The sequence below is a fragment of the Dasypus novemcinctus genome, chromosome 13 (genome assembly GCF_030445035.2).
Source record: "Dasypus novemcinctus isolate mDasNov1 chromosome 13, mDasNov1.1.hap2, whole genome shotgun sequence".
In the NCBI taxonomy this organism is placed as follows: domain Eukaryota; kingdom Metazoa; phylum Chordata; class Mammalia; order Cingulata; family Dasypodidae; genus Dasypus; species Dasypus novemcinctus.
In genome coordinates, this window is record NC_080685.1 from 81,343,307 (window position 1) to 81,368,448 (window position 25,142).

At 32.0% G+C, this 25,142-nt stretch overlaps 1 protein-coding gene and 1 non-coding gene across 2 annotated transcripts; both read left to right on the forward strand.

Moving 5' to 3' along the window:
- Positions 1 to 2,125: 2,125 nt before the first annotated feature.
- LOC101429183 (complement factor H-related protein 2) lies at positions 2,126 to 9,626 on the forward strand. The gene is given in 5 exon segments (XM_071207630.1): positions 2,126 to 2,290; positions 4,531 to 4,725; positions 5,487 to 5,663; positions 8,763 to 8,945; positions 9,388 to 9,626. Coding segments are annotated over 5 exon segments (816 nt in total). The 5' UTR covers positions 2,126 to 2,232; the 3' UTR covers positions 9,591 to 9,626.
- Positions 3,663 to 3,829, forward strand: LOC111759965 (U1 spliceosomal RNA). Its single transcript, XR_002793789.1, has one exon. It is a non-coding gene; the product is annotated as a U1 spliceosomal RNA (small nuclear RNA).
- Positions 9,627 to 25,142: the final 15,516 nt, after the last annotated feature.

A 25,142-nucleotide genomic window follows, 5' to 3' on the forward strand; every position in this document is an offset into this window, starting at 1 on the left:
CAAAGGAATGATCATTTCTATCCCACTCCAGAAGGTCCCAGGATTGTTTCTCAGAGCTGCCTAATAAGAATACAAGCAGACACAGAAGAGCACACAGTGAATGGACACAGAGAGCAGACGATGGGAGGATAGGGGGGTAAGAAACAAATGAAAACTAAATCTTAAAAAAAAAAAACTTATTCAATCTCATAATCTCTTCCTGTTCATTTATGTATTTAATTCATTTTATTTAAGCTCAATTACTGATGATATTGGAAAATTGTTACCATGTTACCAATTGGTTCTATTTGTCTCATTTATTCATTACTTCAATACTATTCTCCTACTACTTTTTAGATTATTACAATGCTCTTTAGAATTTCATTTTACATAGTTTATCGGCTATTAATTACCCATCTGTTTTTTAGTAGTTGATCTAGACGTCAAATGAAATCATTTACCACATGTAAATAAAGCATAAAAGAGTTTATTGAAAGAGACAAACTGTGCACGAGTTGGGAGTTGTCAAAACCTAAAATGGAGTGAGTCTCCTCAATAGCCATCGGGTTACACCCACTCACAAAGGCATTTAGGGAATATTCAAGTGGGGGTTACAGTCATTAAGTGGCCTTAAGGCTTTTTATTGCTCGGGGAGCAGATTCACATTCATTAGTGTGGTATACTTGTTCATTCTGAGCAGCTCTCTCTACTAGACTGCAATTGGCTTATCTCAGGTGCGTATGACTGCAGTTCTATAGAGTTTGTGCCATTTTCTCAGACAGCCCCAGGAGTCAATTTTTTTCTGTGCTCAGGAAACTCCTTTTAAGGAAGGAGATAGGTGCAGGCAAGGCCCAGTGCAGGAGGCCATTGTATTTTTAATTAGCATAGGGCATATGAAATACATTCTTAATGTTTCAAAGATTAGGTAATTTGATATTTTATTATTCCATGTAAAGGCAAAAACCTTGAAATTATTTATATTTTCTTATCTCCTCACAAAATTTGTGCTCTTTTTGTCACATATTTTCTTTTAGTATGTACAAAATATTTTCATTTTTTTTCCTCTATTCTCTCTACGTAAAATAGAGTAAGGAAAAACACGTCTATATTCACTTACATTTTGCCATTTTCAGTGATCTTCATTCTTTTCTGGAGATCAAAATTTCCAGGAGGTATCAATGCTCTTTCTTAGAATTTCTTTTAGCATTACTGTAGTATAGATGTAAGGCAAAAAATTCCCTGTGCCTAGGTTTGCATCAAATGTGTTTATTTCACTATTGTTCCTGAAGAATATTTTTGTTAGGTACAGAATTATTTTTCATCACGTGTTTTAGTATTTTAAAATTTCTGTGGTTTAGTTGTCTAGCTCCTTTTATTTATATATTTTTAAGAGAAATCTGCTGGCAGGATTAGCATTGTCTCCTATGTATATTTGCATATTCTTTCTGTTTTCTCCTTATCAGGTTGCTTTTGATATCTTCTCTTTATCCTTGGTTTTCAGCAGGATTATTATTTTATGCCTCATTATGATTTTTTTTTTTAATTTTCCTTCTCGGTAATAGTTGGATGATGATAGTCTGTTAAAGGGAAGCGAGGTTTGAGTGACATTAATCTCAAATAAGGGAAATCACAGTATGTGTCAAAAAAATTGTGCCTAAGTAAAATATGTGTCAAAGAACCTTAGTTAATATTTAAATGCCAACAATGTGCCAGATCCCTTGTCCTAGCTAGGATGATCTAACATGACTAAGGCAAAATATCAGTTTGCTTTCCTAAACCCATGAAAATACACATTTGCTAGAGTCCAATATACTGTTGTTTTACAGAGACTCCTAAGTAATGAAGAAAAATGAAGGTAAGAAAAAGAAAAAAGAAAGTTGTAGTGACATGATCTGAATGTTATTCACATATGATTCAGCTGGCAGGGAACAAAATCTCACCGTTTTCAAGAAATGTTTCATTATTAGTATTTTATATTTACTTTGGAGCCAATCCATTTCTGTTTCAACAGAAAGCTGTGTAAACACATACTTGGTGATGAATTTAAGAAATTCTTGTGAAACTACTGATGGGATTTATTTATATTTATGCAAGTCTTTTTGAACTTTGATGTTTAGTTAATGACATCAATTAACTAGCTTCATTTAGTGCACTAAAATTGAATCACACTTGATAACTCCACTGCAGCTGGTTTTAAACCCTAAACAGCATAACTGGAATAAATACATTTATATACTGTCAGGAATATCTAAGATGCTTTTCCTCATCCATGTCGTCCTCACCTTCTGGGTTTCCTGTGCTGAAGGACAAGGTATGTTGAAATGAAATCTGAAGATAAGCTTCCCTTGTAAATGTAACTTTATGACACATCTACTTTCATGTGTTTATAGTTTTGGATGAAATTGGCTGGTAGGAATATTCTGTATTGTGAGATCATAATAAAATATTATCTCTATGGGAAAATTATATTTTATTCACCTAAGATGAATACAAAATAAATTATGTTTTCAATTTTTCTTTGGAGCTCTACAGTATGAAAGTCCCACTCAATACTGATCATGAATACATGTGAATGCACTCATAAAAACTTCATGGGAAAAGCTAGATTTTTACTCTAGAATTATCTGAGATTCTTATTTGTAATAAAAGGAAATTTGGGGAATTATGGATATCTTCTTAATCTTCGTTGTGGTAATGATTTCACAGGTTCATATGCTATAACTTATATAACTATATTTGTTATTTATTGTGTATCTATTATATGTAAATAAAGCAATTTAAAAGCACTAATATCACTAACAATTTAATATTTCAACAATATCAGCAGCACATTAAAAGAAATAACTCTTCTAACAACAATTAGAATGTATATTTACTTCTTAGTGAATTTCTAATAAATTTTAATATATTTCTCTGAGTTTGCCATCAAATGTTGAAAGGAATAGTTTTGTTAAATCACTTACAGTGTTGCATATAGAAATTTTTCATTAAAATATCATTTTAAAAATCACTCATTATCTTTTATATCCCAGGCATTCCATTTCCAAATTAATGTAAATGAAACCTCTTATGAGTTTTAGGATATCTCATTATATACTAAGTTTGAACAGAATATTTATTACTATTCCATATTCTTAGTGTACAGGAGGAATTCATTTAAAAACAACTTATTGCATGCCAGGTTTAGTATGTTTTTTAGATCTATTTAGGTAACTCCCTTCACTATAAACAGTAACCAACAATTCCCTTCAGTAACAACAACAAAATTTTCAATCCTAAATATCCCAGTTAAAAATACCCTGGTATAGGCGAGGCCGACTTGGCCCAATGGATGGGGCATCCCTCTACCACATGGGAGGTCCTCGGTTCAAACCTCGGGCCTCCTTGCCCCATGTGGAGCTGGCCCATGCTCCTAAGGAGAGCCACCCAGCGCCAAGGAAAGTGCAGCCTGCCCAGGAATGTCGCTGTGCTGCGACCAAGGAGAGCTGACACAGCAAGATGACACAGCAGGGAGGGACAGATTCCCAATGCCACTGAACACAGAAGAACAGAAGCGTGTGGAAGCAGAGAACAGACAACTGGGGAGGGGGCAGGGGGGAGGGGGGAGGGGGGAGGGGGGAGGGGGGGTAGAAGTGTAGAGAAATAAATTTTTTTTTTAAATCTTAAAAAAAAAATACCCTCGTATACTTTCCTGGCAGGGGAGACACCATGATCACGAAGGTGATTTTCCCAGAGCGAGCTATCATATCCCTTGCACTCCGCATGTGCAGACCCCTGCGATTTCCCCAAATGTGGGAAACTTAATTGCATAATTTGCGGTAGGGGGAGACTGCGTTTGCGCTCTCCCCTGAGGGGAAAAAAAAAGTATCCTTGTTCTCCAATTCACTTATAATGAGCAGGTTTTAGTTTAATGGTTATGTGAACCTTTTAAATCAAGTTAAAATATGTAAAAATAGAAATTAAACAGAAAAAGTTAAAGAAAAATAGTCCTATGTTGGGGTAATGTCTTGAGCTTATAAGAAAAATGAAATAATTTTCTCAAAGGTACTTTAAAAAGGAATGATGATATTTATTCCTACTTTGAAAAGGTTAATCATAATCACAAAATATTTTCATACTTTCCACACACATATATATCTACATACATATTTCTAGGATATTTCAGAATTTACTACTTATATCATGGTGATATCATTCAATATTCAGTGATAGTTGTTTTCATGAATATTTTTACATTCAAATTCTCTTCACGGAAAATGTGGGGGATACTGGAAATGAAATCAATTTCTTAGACCAAAGAAGTCCACTGGATAGAATCACTTCATTCTCTTTCTTAGCCTTTGCATTTTTCTGCATAATTTTAAACTTAGAAATATTTCCAAAAAATTTACAAATCATCTGAACCCAAAAACGACCTCCTCAAATGCCTGGTCTCCAAATTATTAATACAAGTAGAATAATTAAGCTAGATTCAATAATAAACTTATCAATATGATTTAAAAATAATGTGTAATTATTCATTAAATTAGGATATTACTATTTTTCTCCAAGAGAGAACTTGTGAATTTCCAGAAATAAAACATGGGAATTTATATGATGAAAATAGATATAAACCAGCCTTCCCTGTTGCTATGGAAACGTATTTCTACTACACCTGTGATCCCAGCTTTGTGTCTCCTTCACAAACCCTTTGGACTTGAATAACCTGCACTGTGGAAGGATGGGCTCCAACACCCAAGTGTCGCAGTGAGTAAATGCAGAGTAAATGCAGATGCCCTGATCATTTTTTCTAGATGAATCATTCAGTGAGTGGAAAGGGGAGCACTGAAGGAATTAGAGGGTCATATCCAAATCTTGAGGTTGGGACTGCATGAACTAGAAATGATGATATCTGTTACATCAGAAAAAAAGGTATGCTTTTTTGGAATATCTAAATATTTTAATTTCAAGTACTAATTGTCTATTTTTTCAATCTATATACTCATGGGCACTTATATGAACACAGTTTTTCTCAAAGAGTCCATTTTTATACATAATTTCTTATCTGAAATATGCCTATTTTAAATATTCAAGGAGCATTTGTTTTACCATTTCCCCTTCTTCTTTGCTTTCCATTGACTGCATCTTTATTACTTAATAATGTATCTGTCTTACCCTTTAAATAAATTTAGAGAATAGGAAGAGAAATGAAGAAGAAAGAATCCTGACAGACAAAAACAGAGAGGCAGGCTAAGAAGATAAAGTCACCTTCTTCCTCTTCTGGAAAGCAGTTTAAAAGGATGAAATGAACAATAAAAAATAACTTCCTTGAAAATCTCAAAGAACTTTACAAGTGTAAAAGAAAACACATATACATTCAAAATAAAGATTAATGACATTACATATTAATTTTCCTTTTTTAACATGCTAGTTCTTAAACTAATTTTTACACTTGATTTCTGTATTGAAGATTATAAAATGTAATCTTTCATTCTTATATTTTTATTAATCATTTTTTGGATCTTTAGGACAGTGCTTTTTCCCTTCCGTGGAAAATGGTCATTCTGCATCTTCTGGACAAACACACCTGGAAGGTGACACTGTACAAATTGTCTGTGATGCGGGCTTCAGCCTTCCAAATAACCAGAGCAAAATTTTTTGTGCAGAGGGTGGCTGGTCCACCCCTCCCAAATGCAGACTTATCTGTAAGTTAATCACTGTCCTTATAGATCCTGATATATTTTCTGATTTTATAAAGAAATAATACTATTCAATGTGTGGATTATTGTTTTCTTGCTAGTGTCATCTATTTCTCTGTGCTTCCCATTTTGTCTAAGTGTATATACAGATCTCTATATAATCTCTATTTAAATCAAATTTTCTACTTATGTAAATTAAATAGTCAGTAATAGAAAACGGTAGTCAAAAACACACTGAAAACAATTTTCAGTGCTGCAATGTCAGTGCCAAATACGAATCAACAAAACATAATCTATGTTCAGTAAACAGTAATTTAATGTTTGCAGTGAATTGACATTAAATAAGGGTAAATTGTTTTAGATAAAGTGATATTAGAAATAGTTAATCCGTAAAATTATATGGCTAACTACACGTATTTATGACCTTTAACTTTGTTGGAAAATGTTAAATTCATATACTACAAAGACTTTCACAAAAAAGTACTATAATTTCCAAACTGTAAAAAGTTTGTATTTCTGAAATTAAAGTTTCTCTTCATTATTTAGAATATATGAATCTCTTCCTTCAGATACAATATTAAAAATAGGAATATATTGAAGCCAAACTCAAGTGGATTTTCCCATTCATTTATATGGATACAAAATAATTGTGAAATTGATTAAGGACTTTGGGACCCCAGGAAGTAAGGTCCCTACCATACAGACAAAACCTAAGAGTACAATGCTCATTTAGGCCTCTACATCTTCCCTCTCTAGTGATGAAAACTGGCTATCATTGATTCTTCTAATAAATTTTTATTGCATGCCTTTTATATGCCAAGCACTATTTTGGGTGCTGTGTTGAAGAGGTGTATGAAAGCAATATCTCTTTTGTCACAGATGTAATGTCAACTGGGAGCATAAAAATAAAACTACGTAGAATAGTAAAGATAAGAAAAAAATGATTACAAATGATGCACATTACCATGGATAATTCGTATGTGAGAAGGAAACTAACTGGTGGGCAATTTTCATGAATTTTTTTTGGTAGTCTTCTCTAATTGCTGACTTTAAGGTTGAGATCTAATATGAAGAAGGCAGATATATGAAACAGTCTTAAGGCATTAGAGGACTACTGCTGTTGAAAATAAAACTGAATGTTTATAATGAGGACAAGAATATGGAATTAATTTATTCAGACCTTATCAATCATGACAATATTTTGAATTTTGCTCCAAGTGTGATTATAAACAACTAGGAAGTTTTCAGCAGAGAAATAAGGCTAATTGAAATAGTTTACTCCTATTTTATCAATTCCATTGTTGTTCTTCCTTCCTTCCTAAAATCTCAAACTTTCCTAATTTATCATTTCCTTATTATTTGAAGGAGCTACTTTAGCCCTTCTTTAAAGATAGGTCTGCTGGAGCAAACTCTCTTAATTTGATTTTCTTTTTGCCTGAGGATATCTTTATTTCCCCATATTTCTTGGTGCTGAGAGTTATTTTATTGCAGCACTTGAAATACTGTTCCACTTCCTTCTGGCCTCCATGGTCAGATGTGAAACCCATTCTCATTTGAATACTTAATCACCTATTGCATAATTCCTATCCAGAAGATTTCAAGATTTTTTTATTTCTCTTTAGTTTTCAGCAGTTTGATTATGATGTATTTCAACATCAGTTTCTTGGAATTCTCTTGTTTGGAGTCCACTCAGATTTATGCCTTATGCCCAAAGTGGGAAATTTTCAGCAGTCAGTTTTTTAATTTATTTTTATCTTTCTCAACATTTATCTTCTCTTTTTGGACTCTGACGTTTTGTTATTTACCCCCAATTCCCTAATGCTCTCTCTGTTTGTGTTTGTTTTGTTTTGTTTTCAGCGTACTTTCTGAGTGATTTCCATTGTTCTAAGTTCATGGAGTCTGGCTTCTAGTATTACATTATAATATTTTCTAGTATATTATTAAACCTATAATTCTTGAAGATTTCAAAAATCATTGTTAAATACTTCCAAATTCTGTGTCAGCTTGTGTTCACATCTATTGAGTTGATCTTTTGAGATTTTCCACATTCTTGGTATATAGAGTGATTTTCAATTATATCCTGAAAAATTTGGGTATGGTATATGGTTCGAAACGTTGATTTTACTTAAGTCTTCTATTTCACTAGCTTTCACTATTATCGAGCAGGGTGCAGTTCCAGACTCAACCATTTGGCCTAAACAGTAAAAGTGATAGTTGCCATGTTATCTCCGGTTGTTGGGTGTCTAGGCTCCTCACTTGGCCCTGCTGATCAGGAGTTGACAGATCTTTGGTTACTTTTAAGATTTTTTTTCTTAGAGAAGATCAGGCATTTGTAGAAATGGTTTCTGCCTTGGTAGGTTGTTCCTTTCCTGAATTTTAGGTTTGAGATAGCAGACTCTTTTCAAGACTTTTTTTGTCTAAATCTGGTATCATTTCTGGGTTGCAATCTTCTCTAACAAACAGTCCAGGATATATATGCAAGAAGCAAAGAGAAAACCTAAGTAACGCACTACAGTGTTATTTCTTGAGTCCTAAATTCCTAATTAGTTCTACTTCTCTACTTTTATCTGAGTCTCCTTAGTTTCATTCTACAATATATTCAGCATTTTTAGCTGGGATTAGATGAAGAAACAGGAAAAATGTTTCTACCATATCTTGTCCAGTAGTGGAAGCCAACAAATTCTTTATTATTTTATATAAATTGTGTTCTTGGAAAATTTTCAAGGACTTGATGCTTCTTTAGCAATACAAATTAAAATCAAGAAAAATATTTAAAGACCTGAAGTACTCTGAGATATGTTATGTAAAACAACAAGAATCTTTGCCTTTTTATCTTAGCTATCCTAGAGTCAAATATTCATACATGGATAAAAAAAATTAATATTGGAATATTATAAAGCAAACATATGTGTAGATACTTTTCATATGATTTAATGTGGAGTGAAAAGAAGGGATGAGAAACTGTGTAACTCTCAATATGTATCTGATAAGAATTTTTCTATAGTGAAACATTTCTATTAGAAAGCATACTAGTCTTGATATCATATATTGTACTGTACTTTTAACATGTAAATTGATTCACACTCAATAAATAATATTTTTTAGATTCTAAAGGAAAGTGTGGGCCTCCTCCTTCTATTGACAATGGAGATTTGACCTCATTCCCACAAAAAGAATATGGTCCAGGAATGTCAGCGGAGTATCAATGCCAGGCATATTATGTACTTCAGGGTGATCCACATGTAACATGTAGAAATGGGCAGTGGACAGAACCACCAAAATGCTTAGGTGAGTTTCTCACTATTTCATGGATATTAGAAAACCAGAGTGAGAAACATGATCTTTGGTTATTCACAATAGAATTTAATTGAACTAACAACCAATCTGCTGCGTATTTAACTACCAAATATTAATATATGTGAAAACAAAGATTGGGAAATTATTCAAACACAATGTTTTTTCAATGCAAGACTCTTAATGTGATAATTCATATTATCAATCTTTGATAATAAAATCTAATTATCACCCTTTAAACATAATACCTTATTTTTACATCATTTATATTTTTCCATTTTAAAAATCTACATTGTATTTTTCATAGAAGTGTTTGGTAAAGATTTCAAGGAAGAATTCCTGACTCAATATCTAAGGTTCTATTGAAAACATAAAAATCTATGGAAAAGAGGATTTGTATTAGCTAATATTCATGTTCATTTTTTTTTCCTTACAGAAACATGTATAATATCAGTGGTTACTATGAATGAGCATAACATAGAGTTAAAATGGAAATATGACAGTAAACTATATGCCAAAACAGATGATAATATTGAATTCAGATGTAAACGTGGATATAGTCCAAAGACACCATTGTCATCTTTTAGAACAAAGTGTCAAGAAGGAACACTGATATATCCTAGATGTGGAGAAAATTGACATACTGCATTCATGTAATAAAAATACATTCATTTATTCTTGATTTTGCATTATTAATCCAATTCATCTCTATTTTATTTTCCATGTGCTAACTCATTTTTTATTCATATTAGAATTAGTGTTACGTGTTAAGTGAAGAAGTCATTGTCAGATAGACCAGTGCCTCACTTCTTAAACAGGTCATGTTAAAACTTGGCAAACAATAATGCTATGTATACTATTCATAAAATATCTATTGCTAGAAATTAGGTGCACTCACTTTAAAGCTTGATTCTGTCCATCACTCTATTTACTCTCTCAAGTTTTCTCCATAACTTCTGAGGCTTTCTGATACTCTAGATTTCAGAAAGAATGGAGAAGAAAGGGTGGCCTCCATATTATAAATCATATCACTTCATAAACATGTTAGGCCAACTAAGTGATAGCTTATGCAAGTAACATATATCTGTAATTATTTATCAGTTCCTAATATTAACCTACTTATATATCAATAGATAAATCAGTAAGTATGATGAAATGTGTGATCCTCTACAAGATGTCTGCCATAATCCATGATCCAAACAAATTATATAGGGGAATTACGATCCAGTTTGGTGTATAACTACTGTAACTTTATCATAAAATTGATAATTATTCAATACCAGGTATAAACTTATACATACATGTGATTATTTGATCTCAGAATTAATGTTTATAGAACAAACAATTAACAGAAAATGCAATAAAATTATTTAAAATGACTCTGAGTTAAAAATAGTGGTAAGACTTGATGTTTAACTCCTTTATATTATGTGTATGTACAAATTTTTTATCTTTAACCCTTAAATACCAAGAAGATATTATTTAAAAATAAAAATGAATGATAAGATAAGGAAAACATGTGGAAATATGAAGAGCTTGTTGGTAATGATCTTGATACCTATAACACATAAATTATTTTCTTGATGAAGAGGGGTTTGGAATTTATTCAACAAGATTCTGAATATAATTTTTGTGTGCATACATTTCAAACAACACTAATGCATTAAATCATTCAATACTGTAACATTGTAATTTCTCCAAATTGTAAACCTTTCAAGATGAACTCAAATCTCACTGCTTAACTATCAAAGGAATCTGTAGGAATTACAGAGCTGATGGAGTTGGGTTGAGAAATTCGCCCTGTGAAAGAGCTGACCATTTAAATAAGAAGCAATAGTAGGGAGTTCAGTTCCTCTTCTCACTCCTTCCCACTTCCAGAGACTCAGAATCTCCAAGAACAATCTTTTGGTGCAAGAATACACAATAGACTAGGTTGTGTACTCAATTTTATGTCACATCACAGACACATTCATGATTCATAACAGCCAGAGCCCATCTCTGAACAGTTATATCTCCCTTGCAACAAGATATGATTTTGGAAGTCCTTTGGCATAAAATGGGTGCACAATTTCACATCAGTAATTAACTATTATTATTTGTGGACACAATAGTTTACTAAGTGCCATGAGATTTACACAACACAGCAGCAAAGGGAAAATTCTATATCAATTATATATCCACAACATATATTTGCCTCTAACCTGTAAATTTATAGAACACTTAGAAGAGCAGTATAATAAATACTGGCAGAACTAAAATCCAGATTCAACCATTGTTAAAAATTTGCCAAAGGCACTTTCTGTCATTATCTGTCTCTCTCTATATTTCTCTATTTGTTTTTTGTGGTAAAATATGAGAAAATAATTTGCAGGCATTATAAAATTCTACTCTAAATTTTTCAGCATGACTTTCCAACAAAGACATATATCTGCATATATTAAAAATATATAATTTTTTCTATACAAGTGGTTTCTAATTCCTTTTCATCATCTCCTAATCATCCCCTAGAGTTGTTAACCTAATTAATGTTCATGCATTGCATATGGTTGCCTTGCCTTTTCATTTTCTTTAAAAGACTATCTCTCACCTATATTATTATGGGATTGTTTACAAAAAAATATTTTATGACACTATTTCTATGGGAATAAAATTATTTCTTTATAGACTATCCCAATATTTAGCTATGTCATTTTATTATGTTACGGTGCTATTTATCTTATTATTCTTATCAACTGTTTTTCCAAATTCCAATGGAATTTGCATTCAAGGACTGACCAAATTTCATTTTGGATAGAATATTTTCCAGACGATGCCTTCTTTATTGGTTAGAGTTCTTTAGATAAACTCAAACAAAAGGATACACACACATACACACACACTCATGCCCACATCTAAACACATGTGTAAATATTCAGTGATTAATGTAAAGAATTGGCTGACAACACTGTAGTAATTAGGCAAGTATGAATTTCATAGGGTAAGCTGCAAGTTGGAAACACTGCTGAAGATGAGGTCGAATTTCCCCAGAAAAGCTGTTCAGCTGAAGTATAGGCAGAGATTCTTTCCAACTTCTGAAATCCTCAGTTCTACCTTTAAGACCTCCAACTGGTTGCATGAAAGAGACTCCCCTCATTGCTGAGGGCAAGTTCTCTTATTGAATATAGATATAATCAGCTAAGATTAAATCAAGTGACTATAGAGCCTAATCCATCCATAAAATATCCTCACAGTAACAAGCATGCCTGTACATGCTTGATCAAAAACACCACCATAACCTAGCTAATTAGAGACACAGAATGAAAGATCATACCTCATTACTTTTTCTTGTATCCAAAAAGGTGGCCTAACTTCAATGGCTGTCCCCATTAGTAACCCTAAATTGACCCAAGTGGTGGCAACCAGATATCTCAAAAAGAAAGTATTATATTTTATTTGGGAAGTTATTTTTTCAATTAAATGTTAACCCTTTGTGAATATACAGTTTCCACAAAATCTTTCACTTATTGGCTAAGGGATGATTTTTGATGGTTACCTATCATCAATTTTGCTGTTGATGGTTGCATATATAACTTTTAAGATCAATTCTAAAATTTTTGCATTTATTAATTTCCATTCTTGGATATAGGTGTTTCCTTTGAATATTTATTTTAATTGAATTTTTCTTTTTTGTTGGGTATATCACTAAGTTTTTGTGAATTTTATTTATTCAACTTGTCATAAGCAATTATAATCATTCTTCTTTCTTATATTGAAATTACCATATATTTGGCTAGAGAGCACTTCTTGAAACTGGCTCCTGATTGCTTTTCAAACATTTCCATAGTCTTTGAGCAATTCTCCTCTTTGTACTATAACACAATGTTCCAGTTCATCATGTTTTCTTCTGCCATTCATGCAGTTATTTAACAGCCTTATGAATTTTTCTCCCCAGTTCAGATTACCTTTATTTTCTCTTGTGTTACCCCTGCCACCCAATCCACTTTGTTCTCTTCCTTTCTTTGAATTTCTCCACTTTCCTGGCATCAGTAAAGCCCTTAAACAGCAACTAGTACAACAAATCAGTTAGAACTCCTCTCACTAAATCTTGATTTATCACCAAGTGGTTCAATATATTTAATGTACTGAATTAAAAAACTACCAACCAAGAATTTTTTATCTGGCAAAGTTGTCCTCCAAAAAAAAGGGAGAATTTAAAATATTCACAAATAAATAAAAACTGTGGGAGCTTGTCAACCAGAGACCCACCCTACAAGAAATACTTTAGGGAGTTCTGCAGGCTGGAAAAACACAAAAGAAAGAAAAGTGTAGCAATGACGATTATCGGTAAGGGTAACTAAAAGTGTAAAATGAGAGACTAAAATAATATATGACATATAAGAACCAAAGGATAAATGGTTGAAGTTATAGGTACTGCCAAGACAGTAATAACACTGAATGTTAAAAGATTAAACTCCCCAGTCAAAAGATACAAATAGGCAGAATAGATTAAAAACATAATCCATTTATATGTTGTCTACAAGAGACTCGCTTTAGATACAAAGACATGAATAAGTTGTAGGTGAAAGGTAAGAAAAAGATATTACATGCAAACAATAACCAAAAAAGAGCTGTCATAGCTACATTACTGTTGACAAAATAGACTTTTAATGCAAAACTGTTGTAAGAGACATAGAGGAACATTAATAAAAGGGGCAATCAACCAAGAAGAAAGAACAATCATAAATATTTATGCACCTAACCGTGGTGCCCCAAAATAGATGAGGCAAACATTGGTAAAACTGTAGGGAGAAATAGATGTCTCTACAATTATAGCTGGAAACTTCAATACACCATCCACATTAACACACAATTTGTATATACCATTTACAATTTTTAGAAAAGGTATCAAATTCTTGAGTAAGAAAAAAATTTGAAAAGATAATTACATACATGTAGATACATGTAAGTACACATACTGATATATAGAAAAATTAGGTTAGAAGAAGAAACTTTCCCAGGTATAAAGAGAGAAAAGACATTAAACAGAAAGAGAAAAAAGAAAGCATTTATGAAGTAATATGACAGAGTTTACACCAAATATATCCATCAAGACTATAAATTAGATCTGATTCACTTGTCTATTAAAAGAATGCAATGCACAATGTATTCCTGAAGCTGTAGGCAAGAAACATATCTAAATACATTGGCTCAGAAAAGAAGAATACTTTGATACACTAAAGTTGGCCATGTAGGAAAAAAAAGAAATACACACACAGAAAGAATAATAGTGACATAAAGGCATTATCAGACAAAGTAGAATTTATAATAAAAACATTAAATTTATTAAAAAATGCATTTTATTATGGTAAAAGTAAACATTTATAGTAAAGCTATAACAGTTGGATTTCTACTCCAATTTGTGAAAAGTTTGGAAGTTGTCACTCAGTTTCTCATAATAAGAAAACAACTGAACAAACTCCAAATCAGTAAGTCTTCAAAGATTCATTAGAGAGTTGTAGTCCCATGGCAAACCGCTGCCATGAGATCCGGAGATAGAGATGAGGACAAAAAAATCACAACTTACAAAGTGCAGAAGCCAAAAAGGAAAAGTTAAATAAGAGAACAGGAAACTAACTACATTACCAAAAATAAAATCATTTCTAAAAAGCATATGCTAGATAGATATATAGATATAGATACAGAATAGAATGTATGTATATAAAATACAAAAGACACGTACCATGTAAAAAATAAAGCTAAGGAAAGGGTCAACACAGCAGGTCTTGCCATATTGTCTTTCTTTGTATCTGTTTGAGCTAATAAATGTGACCCATTAATATCAAATGCTTTTGCTTCTAGAGAATCACCAAACGTTAAGGTTGACTATGGGTCCTCAGAAATGGCTGAATTCAATAATGGTACTTGATAAACCAACTCTTGAGACAGTGCTATATGTCTAAAATCTTGGAACAAAAATGAGGGAGGTATGAGGGAAATATTGACCCTTGATATCTAGGTTGCCAAGATGTACATGGATTTAAACACAACAATGTTACAAATATTATGGGAGGAAAAAGTTTACAATTAAATCAGAAGATGATAGCTACAAAACTAGGACAGTTAGTTCACTGGATCCCAAAGAAATGACATATAATGAAAATGCTCTATCCTCTGACTACTTTTGTTTGTGATAGTGAGAATGAAAGTAGAAATTTAAATTGAGGAAGGCCCAGATACACAGTGCAGAGTATGTTTTATGACAGCTTTTATCATGTCCTGGATCAGGGACTTATCAGGTGACAAATATTCCATTCATAATTAAAGCTGAATTAGTATGGCTTGCATTCATAGCGCATTTGTGGCTTCTTCAGAGGTGTTCCATTTGGCATGCAAGAAGGGAGTAGAACACTGGCTTTTTTTCAGAATACATCAATTTAACCCTTCTCTGCAGTTATCCAACAGGTTACTTGTCCCATTAGGTCGTGTTATCTGTTTGGTGCTTGATTTCATCCGGAGACTTGGTAGTAGGCATTTGAGGGTCATGTATTAGCTTGAACACACTGTTAACTCCCAGAGAAATAAAAGGGAACAGCTCCTAAACGCACAATACTGAGCACCCATTCAAGTAAAGGGTCTTCTAGGAGTTACTGATACTTTTAAAAACAAGTAAACTCTTTCTTATTATATTCTCTAGTTTCTTAGTATCTTTGTCCTGACACCCAGCAAAATGGTATAAATTTTTTAATGTTCAGTGGGAAAGAGGTATAATTTTTTGTGTGCCATTATAATTTTCCTCACCGTAAATGAGTTGTCCTTAATGGTCACAATAGAGACTGGTAAGAATTTATTGCATTGTCATCTGGACTCTGATCAATTTAAATTTCTGCTTTCATTCTCACTAGTGCAGTCAAGAGAAGCAAAGAATACAACATTGCTTTGTCGTTTCATTATTATGCTATTTCTTTTGAATCCAGTGAGTTAACTCTTCCAGTACTGGATCTACCATGTTCTGATTAAATTCATATATTTTACTTCCCATGACATTTATAACATAGTTGTGATTAAATGCACAGATATCTCGGCAACCTAGCTATTAAGGATCCCTTAAACCTTCTTAATGTTTTTGCAAAATAAACTTTAGATATTTTGTACTGACTCAAGGGTTTGTCTATCAAGTGGCCTTTTGGAAACCAACCATTTCAGAGATTCCATGGCCAACCTCATGTTAGGTCATTATCTCTAAGGACTCACAAATCTCAAAGTGTTTCACAGGCATGGTTCAGGTTTATTAGATCAAAAGGATGGAGAACAAGAGCAATAGGCACTCCCAAATAGATGGAAGGACCCTCTGTGTTGGCCCTTTCCTGAGCTTTATTTTTGATATGGTATGTGTCCTTTTTTTTTTTTTCTATATATGTATTATATCTCTCTATACCTATTTGTCTATATTTATCTATCAATCATCTACTATTTGGAAATGTTTTTATTTTGGTATTGTGAATAACTTTCCATTCAATACAATTTTAGTCAGATTAGATTCCTGTTTTATTATTAAATCTCTGGCTTCTGCACTTTGTAAGCTATAATTCGTTTGTATTTGCCTTTCTCCAAATTTCATGGTGGCTATTTGTCATGGGTCTACTATTATCTGATGGCTTTTAAGAGACATTGATTTTCAATTTGTTCAGGTTTCTTCTTATTATGAGAACAAGAGTGACAACCTCCAAGCTCTTTATATATTGGAGCTGAAATATAACTGCTCTAATTTTACATAAATTTTCACTTTTACCATAATAAAATGTCTTTTTATTTGATGTAATTTAATATAAATTTTATTTAGTTTGATAGTGCCATTAGCATCACTATTATCGTTTCTGTGTGAGTATATCTCCTGCTTTTTTCTATGCTTTTAAATGTCTTAGAGCATTTTAGTTTTCTGAGCCATGGTATTTAGGTATGTTTCTTATATACAACTTAATGAAGCCATTGTACATTATTGTCTTTTAATAAACAAGGGAAACCAATTTTAATTTATAGTTTTGGGTAATATATTTGCTATAAACTCTGACATATTATGTCATTAAATAATTACTGTTTCTGTTCCTTTTTAATGTCTTTTCTATTTCTTTTTATACATTAGAACATTACTACTTGTGTCTTAGTTTTTCTATATATCTATATCAGTAAGTATATCTCCATGTGTACATATGGATATCTATATCCATAACATATTATATAAACTTCAATCTCCTTTTATTTTACTCAAAAATTTGATATCTTTTTTTCATAGTTAAATGTTATGTTCAAACTCTCACCTATTTCCTAATCAGTAAGCATATTATACTTGCCTCCTCAACTCTTTCTCTTGTCATATTTTCAGTTGCATTCTTTATATATTGCAGAACAAATTTCTTGAACAATTATTCTACTCCTTGTGCTACAACCCTGATTTCAGTCTTAGCTCTGCAAAGAAATACAGGAAGTGTTCACCATCATTTGTCCAAGTTTTCCAAGTCTTCTCTGAGCACTTAACACTTAAATCTGAAAATAAAATGAGTTCAAGACTTTCACTTCCCAATCCATCCTTCTCACACACACACACACAAAATCCAAAACAAAACAAAAATATTTCAAAACTATTAAACCATTTTTAGAAATTGAAGATTTCCATTTGGTGGGAAAGGTGTTATCTACATTTTTAGATATTCCCTCATTTTCTCATAATGTGCCCATGTATATAGGATATTTGCAATTCTCATGCATTTAAAGGTATTTTTCTGTAGCCTTAAAATGTGATGTACTTGTTGGTTGGATTTTTTTTAATCCTTGATTAATATTTTCTTTGCTTAAATTTCATGAAAATGCTCCTCCCTTGTTCCCTTACCTTTTCAGAATGATTTTGAGAAGTTAGATATAAGTCTAATTATCTTGCTCTTGTAAGTACCAAGGAAGACCTGATTTATTTTAAACTTTATTTTTTATCTACAATAATTTTTAATTTAATCAATTTATAATATACAGTATTAGGGTCAAGTAAATGTGTACTCATATGTCACCATTCTACAGTCAAGATACAAAATATTTTCATCACTCCAAAAATTTTTTTCTTACTTCTTTGGAATTGCTACCTATCCTTGAAGACTTAGTAGACAAAAAAATATAGTGAAAGGTAGGATTCATAGTATTATGACATTTAGAAGCAAAGAAATAACTCTCAACTTTAAACATTTCTCTAAGATGTTAATCTTAAGGCTACAGCTTAATTATTTTAATATTCTATACACACATAGTCAACACAAAGAAAAAAACAGAGAAAACTTCTACCACAAGATAATGTCCCAGTGTATAGCACACTAAACTCCGTAAGTAACCATAGTTATGAAAAATTTTTCCAGTTTTTGAACTTCAAATAAAAAGGATTATATAATACACTTTGTACTATGTGTTTGACTTCTGTCACTTAACAGAATAGTCATGAGATTTATGCAAGCTGCTGGCTATAGAAGCATTTCTTTTTAATTGCTGAGCAGTATTGCATTGTATGAAAAAGATACAAATGGCTATCCATTCTCCTGCAAATGTTCATTTAGACTATTTCCTTTTTTGCCTATTATGTATAAAAATACAATGAACAGTCCTGTATACATCTCTGTGTGCATATACTGATTTCTTAAAAATGTCCAAATTACAATGTGTGATTCATAAGAAAGAGATATGTTTACCTTTAGTGGTAGTTAGTGACATTTTTCAAAGGAATATTACTTTATTCTTTGTATTGACTTGGAGCTAAATACCCAAGAAAAACAAGTTCTTAAACTTAATGCATTCCTGTGGGGCGGGAACCCTTGTAAAATAGTACCTTTTGATGAAGTAATTTCAGTTTAATGTGTGACACAGCTTAATCGGGATGGGTCTCACTGCTATAATGAGTCCTTTATAAGAGAATGAAATTCAGACACAGACAAGTTCACAGAGGCAGCTGCTGGAAGATGAACATCAACAGTCCTTGAAAGAGAAGGGAGAGACCAGGAGATGCCTCCACGTGCCTTGTTATGTGACAAGAGTCGTCAGTAGCCAGCAACAGAAAGCCACAGTCTTCAGGCACAAAGCATCACCTCGATGATGTTTTAATTTGAACTTGCTTTGAGCCTCAAAATAATGAGCTAATTAGTTCCCAGTGCTTAACCCAGCCCATTTCTTGGTATATCCTTGAGCAGCGAAGAAATAAAACACTATCTCATTTATGATTTTTCTTTTGTTAAACTGTTTATACTTTTTCTTTTTATAAATAGAATTTAATTTAAATAATTATTGAAGTATGATTTTTTTAGTGCTTTGTGCTCTGGGTGTTTTTTAAAAAATACTAACTTACTAGAGTTGCCTAAATACATTTTTTTCTTCTTTCTTGTAGGGGCTTTTGATTATTAACTTTAACATTTGCATTTATAATCCATCATCAATTTACTTTAATGCTAAGTACAAGAAAGTAGCCAGGGTTCATATTTTTTCCACAGCAATTTCTGTTGCTCCTTCAAAATTTGTAGAAAAAAAACATGAACTTCCTCCTATTGAAATGTAGTGAGTTCTTTGTAATAAAATGAGTGATCCTATGGTGTAATCTTATTTATAGAATTTATTCTGTCCTTTGGTGAACTTATCTATCTTTATTCTATTGAAACACTGTAGTAATTACTAAATAAATCTGGTACTAGTAGAATAACTCAACCGCATTTATCTTCTTTTTATTTTTTGTCTAATCTATTTCATTGTAAATAGATAAATAAATATATAGAAACTATTATATCAATCTAAGCAAAAAGGCCTGCTTGACCTTATTATTTCCTGAGGTAGGCGGTATTAGTTAAAATATGTAGATAAATTTGGGAAAACATGACCTGTTAACAATATTGAGTTATTAAGAACTCTAAAGCCTCTGTTCATATATGCTCTGAAACCTAATCACAAAATCATGATATTCTTGATCTAAAAACTATCAGAAAATATTGGAAAAATAAAATTTTTATACAATTTGTACATTCATAACTTTCAGACAGCATAATTTAGTTGAAATAGTCCTTGACTACAGAATAGTTTTGCATCTATGAAAAACATAAACTTTTGAAGTCCTAGTGCCAAACTTTATGAATAATCTTAGGGATTTCAACATTCACTGAGTGAAAGAATTTGCCTTGTGAAATAGTTGGCCTACTGCCTCTCATTCCTTTCCAATTGTGATGCACTAGGCCCTGTGACTCAGTGTCTGCAGCAACAAGAATAGTTTTGTGCTAGACTATTTTGTCAGTGACGTTAAGTATTTGATGTTAGGGTCACAACAGAATATATAGAGAGAGTTAATAAGAGCCATATCTCATCAACCTACAGTAAAACCTCATCTCATTTGACAAGAAAAATAATTTGTGTGTTGTTATATTGACACAAAAATTATATTTAATTTCCCATTAATTACTCACCATTTGTTTTCCTGTTTGCATCATAACTTGCTAATTACATGATCTCTATATAGCAACAACATGAAAAACTCGTATTTAGATAACATTACCACAACACACTCTTCTCCCAAATTCTAATATGTAGAAATGTTAGAAGAATACAATATCATAGTGAATATCATCAACTAAAAATTTAGATTCAATGTTATTTAACATTTTGCCAGATGTACAGTATGCATTTATACATCTATCTTAACAGTTCATCTCTTAGTGTACCTAAGTGAACCATTAAAAAGTAGTTTATAGATATAAAAAAATCCTCCCTTAGAACTGGATATCCATATCCAAAAATAAGGAAGAAGACTCCTATCTCACACTATGTTTTATGCAATGTAATTAATTGGCTGCAATATCTCCTCACTCGACATAAGATGATTTCATTTTTGTTGTCAGTTTTATTATTATTGTTTCTTCTTTATTTTCTCTCTCTCTTTTAAATATATTTACCTTTTAAGAAAACAGACAAGTGACCTTGTACAATATCTCACATTCTGCATGTGTCTGTTTCTTTCTTCAGGGTCATATATAACTTACTTTTCTATATCCTGTTTTTCTCTAAATTGGAAGATAAATGGAAAGGTATGATTAGATCCCATTTAAACAATTTTGCAAAAATGGTTCATAGGTGATGTTAAATCTGATGACACATTTTATAAGACTGCCCCACTATGAGAGAGGTTGATTTTAATAAATTGGCTCAGAAGGAGATTGCTAAATCTTTCAAATTTAAGATAATATTTTGCCTCTAAAAACTTACTAAATTATTTGGGGGGTTATAATCTGATCTTCTGTGAATATAGTTTTCCTCTAAAATCTTTTACATAATGGCATTAAAAAATGTTGATGATACTTGCCAACAATCTATTATTTCGTTTACGGCTACAGCATTGTGATTTTGCTATTTTGTTCATTTTCTTATATTGATTAATATGTTGTAGAAAGAGGATTGTTCTTTGACCAACTGGGTTTGTTTCAAATCCCCACCTAAAAATTCATGGAAAATGCTAGTTTTTTCCTTTCAATTGTAAATTTTTGAAATAAGAGCTTGTAAAATCACCTCCCACATTAATGGAGAGATTTTTTTCACTATTTTTATGTGCATCACCATGAACTTTATAAGTTTCATTTATTCTTAGTCACAATCAATTACAGTCTTATTATTTTTGTAGTTCATTTTATCTGAAATTTGACTAAAAAGTGTCTCTTAAAGCTGCCTACTGTGTGTTTTTACCTTGTCATAACAATCAGGAAAATGAAAAAGTTGTTTTAAAAAGATCAAATTATCCTGAGGAGAGAAGGCTTAAAATGTACAGGTTTTCTATTTGGAACAATGAGAATGGTCTGGTAATAGATGGCAGTGATGGCAGCACAACATTGTGAACACCGTTAACATCACTGAAATATATATATATATATATAAATCTGAATGTGATTAAATAGGAAATGTTAGGGGGTATATATGTTAATAGAAAAAAAAATCCATTAAACTGCCCTATACAAACAGTGAACCCTAAGTTAAAGCATGGACTATATAGTTCGTAATACAATTATAAAAATGTGCTTTCATCAACTCTAACAAATGAACCATACTAATGAGAGCTATTAATAATAGGGTTATTAACAGCTGTTAATAATAGGAAAATCCTGTATTTTAGGCATGATTTTTCTGTGAACTCACAACTTCTCTAATAAAAATAAATATATAATGAAACTGAAGGGATGGGTTCTGTCTGCCAAAAGGAGCCCACATCAAATCTCAGTGCATATTTCTGTCCTTCTCATTCATTTCTCAGCAAACTCTGTTCTTTTCCCCCACTTCCCAATAAATTTTTTTACTGGCCTAACAACAACAACAACAAATTGAAGGGATGGAAAAAGATATACCACGCTAAATCTAATTTTTTAAAATCTATATTAATTTCAGGTAAAATTGATTTCAGAGCAAGGAAATGCATAACAAAACTAATTAAAACTCAATAATAAAAGAAATAACCAGATTAAAAACTGGCTACAGAATTTGAACAGCCACCTCACCAAAGAAAATATACAGATATCATATAAGCATATGAAAAGATGCTTGACAACCTATGTCCAGAAACTGCCAATGAAAACATCTGAGAGACAGCACAATACACCTATTAGAATGGCTGAAATCCAAAACAATGGCTATACTAAATGCTGATAAGGATGTGGAGCAACAGGAACACACATTCATTGTTGGTAACAATGCAAACAGTACAGATGCTGGAAGATTGTTTGACATTTCTTGCAAAATTAAGCACATGTTTACTATCTGTTAACAACTGTGTTCCTTGGTATTTATTCAAATGAGTTGAAAACATAGGCCACGCAAATATCAATTTTATATCAATTTTATTCATATTTGGAAGCAATGAAGATGTTCTTCCATAGGAAAAAAGGATAAACAAACTACAGTACATTCATACAATAGAATATTTTCCAGTGATACAGAGAAATGAACTATCAAGCCACAAAAAGTAATGGAGGAAACTGAAAGGCATAATGCTAAATATAAGCCAAACTGGAAAGACTACTTTCCATCTGCATGATTCCAAATATATGACATTCTGGAAAAGATAAAACCATAGGGACCACAAAGCAATAATGGTTACCGTGGGTTCAGAGGGAGGTGGATAAGGATGAAAAAGTCAATTGCAGGACATTTTTAGGGCAGTAAAACTATTTGTTATGATAATTAAATGGTGTATATGTGATTTTATGAATTTGTCAAAACTCAGAACAGTACAAAACAAAGAGTGAACCTAACATAAAATATGGACTTTAGTTAATAATAATATGTTCCTAGTAGGTCATCAGTTTTAACAAATGTGCCACACTATATTGTAAGATTGTAACCAAGAGGTACGTTTTAACTTACTGAATTGTATTTTAAGCAATTGCTAAACTTCTGACACATTGTAGTGTAGCCAAAAGAAAATACCAGTAATTGCTTTCTTATAGAATTATGGCCTTGATGCATATTAGCTTTTTAAAGTAGTCAGAAGCAGATTATCCATAACTGCTGTGAATCACTGAACAGTAACCTGGATGGCTTGTTTCTTTAATGCTGATGCTATGTTTTGAAACTGCATGACCTTACCAGGTAACTGGACAGTAACAAGACACCTCTACTGTCCCCACTTACATCTTATCTTATTTTACAACCCTGAAGTGGGGTGTTGTTGCACATAGCCCCCTTATTTATTAAAATGAGTCAGTTCAGAACTTACTACATCAATTCCTAAGTTATCTTGCTAAACCAAAGCCATTCTAATCAGAGTTGGCCAGCCTGACATGCACAACAACCTAAACTTTAAACCTAGTAAACTAAACATGTAATCAATCTGTGCATGCTCAGTAATTAGACTATCTCTAACTTCATTATCATCTGACTACCTGCCTTTGTTAGAATTCTATAAAACACTGAAAGTTTCTCCTGTTCTAGGAGACGTTTTTATGGCCAGTAGGTCTTCTGATCTCCTTGCCTTTGAGCATGGCAATAAACTTTTTCTCTCTTTGAAAAACCAGTGTCACAGAATTGGCTCTTACATGCACATTGGGCAAAGAAACCCTGCATTGATAGATATCGAGATGCTAATATCATGAGAAATTATGCATGGTGGGAGGGGAACAAAGGGGATATGAACACTCTTTGTCCTCATTCCATCAGAAAATTTGAGAAGACTTTCCACAATAGCCTATTCATGTGTTCTTAGTGTGAATCTCTGAATCTTAAAAACTATTAATATTCAAGCAGAGTGGCCAATGCAAATACCAAAGTACTTTACTTTGGAGTTAGACAAATGTATTCTAAAGTTCATAGGGATAGATAACAAGAGCCCTGAAAGCTCAAAAAACCAAAGAGAAAAAAAACTGCAGATGGCTAGCCCTACCGGATGTTAAAATAACTAAGCAATCTTTATAATGATCACATTTGATGCTGTCACAAGTCTAGACAGAAAAATGGAATAAAGCAAAAAATAGAGAAATATATATGCACAAATACATTTGTACTGTGATTCAAATCTCATTTCAAAAGACTTGGAAAGAGATGAAATTTTTAATAAATGGTATTGGGACAATAGAAAAGTCTTTTAGAAAAAAAAGATAAAATAGACCCATACTTCCATATCATTTTTAACTCTAGATATTTTCAATATAATGCAAAATGTAATATAACCATAGCAATATTTCAAAGCTTTGGGTGAAACTTATGAGTATGGAACAATATTTATAACTGATTTACATTTTCAGGAAGTAAAAGAAACACTAATAATTTAAACTATCAAAGGTCAATGAACTGACTAGCAAAAATTATCTTAAATTCAAAAATAAAATGAAAACTTGGAAAATATTTCTAAAAATTTAACCTCATTATTATTTAAGTAATAGAAAACTGGCAATCTAATGGAAAAATGAACAAGTGTCTTCATGAGAAAATTAAGAGAGAAAGAAAAACAAATGTCCTTTAATATTTAAATGCAGTTCAAATGCATTCACAAGAAATAGAATGCAAACTATTATAGCACAAAGATATCATTTCTTACCTACTAAATATGAAAAATTCTATATTTTGACAATATACTCAGTAGACAATGCCATTTAAAAATATACTTCTTAGCACGTTAGAGGTGGGAGGCTAAAATACCATACTCCAATGGAGAAACTTTTAAAACACCTA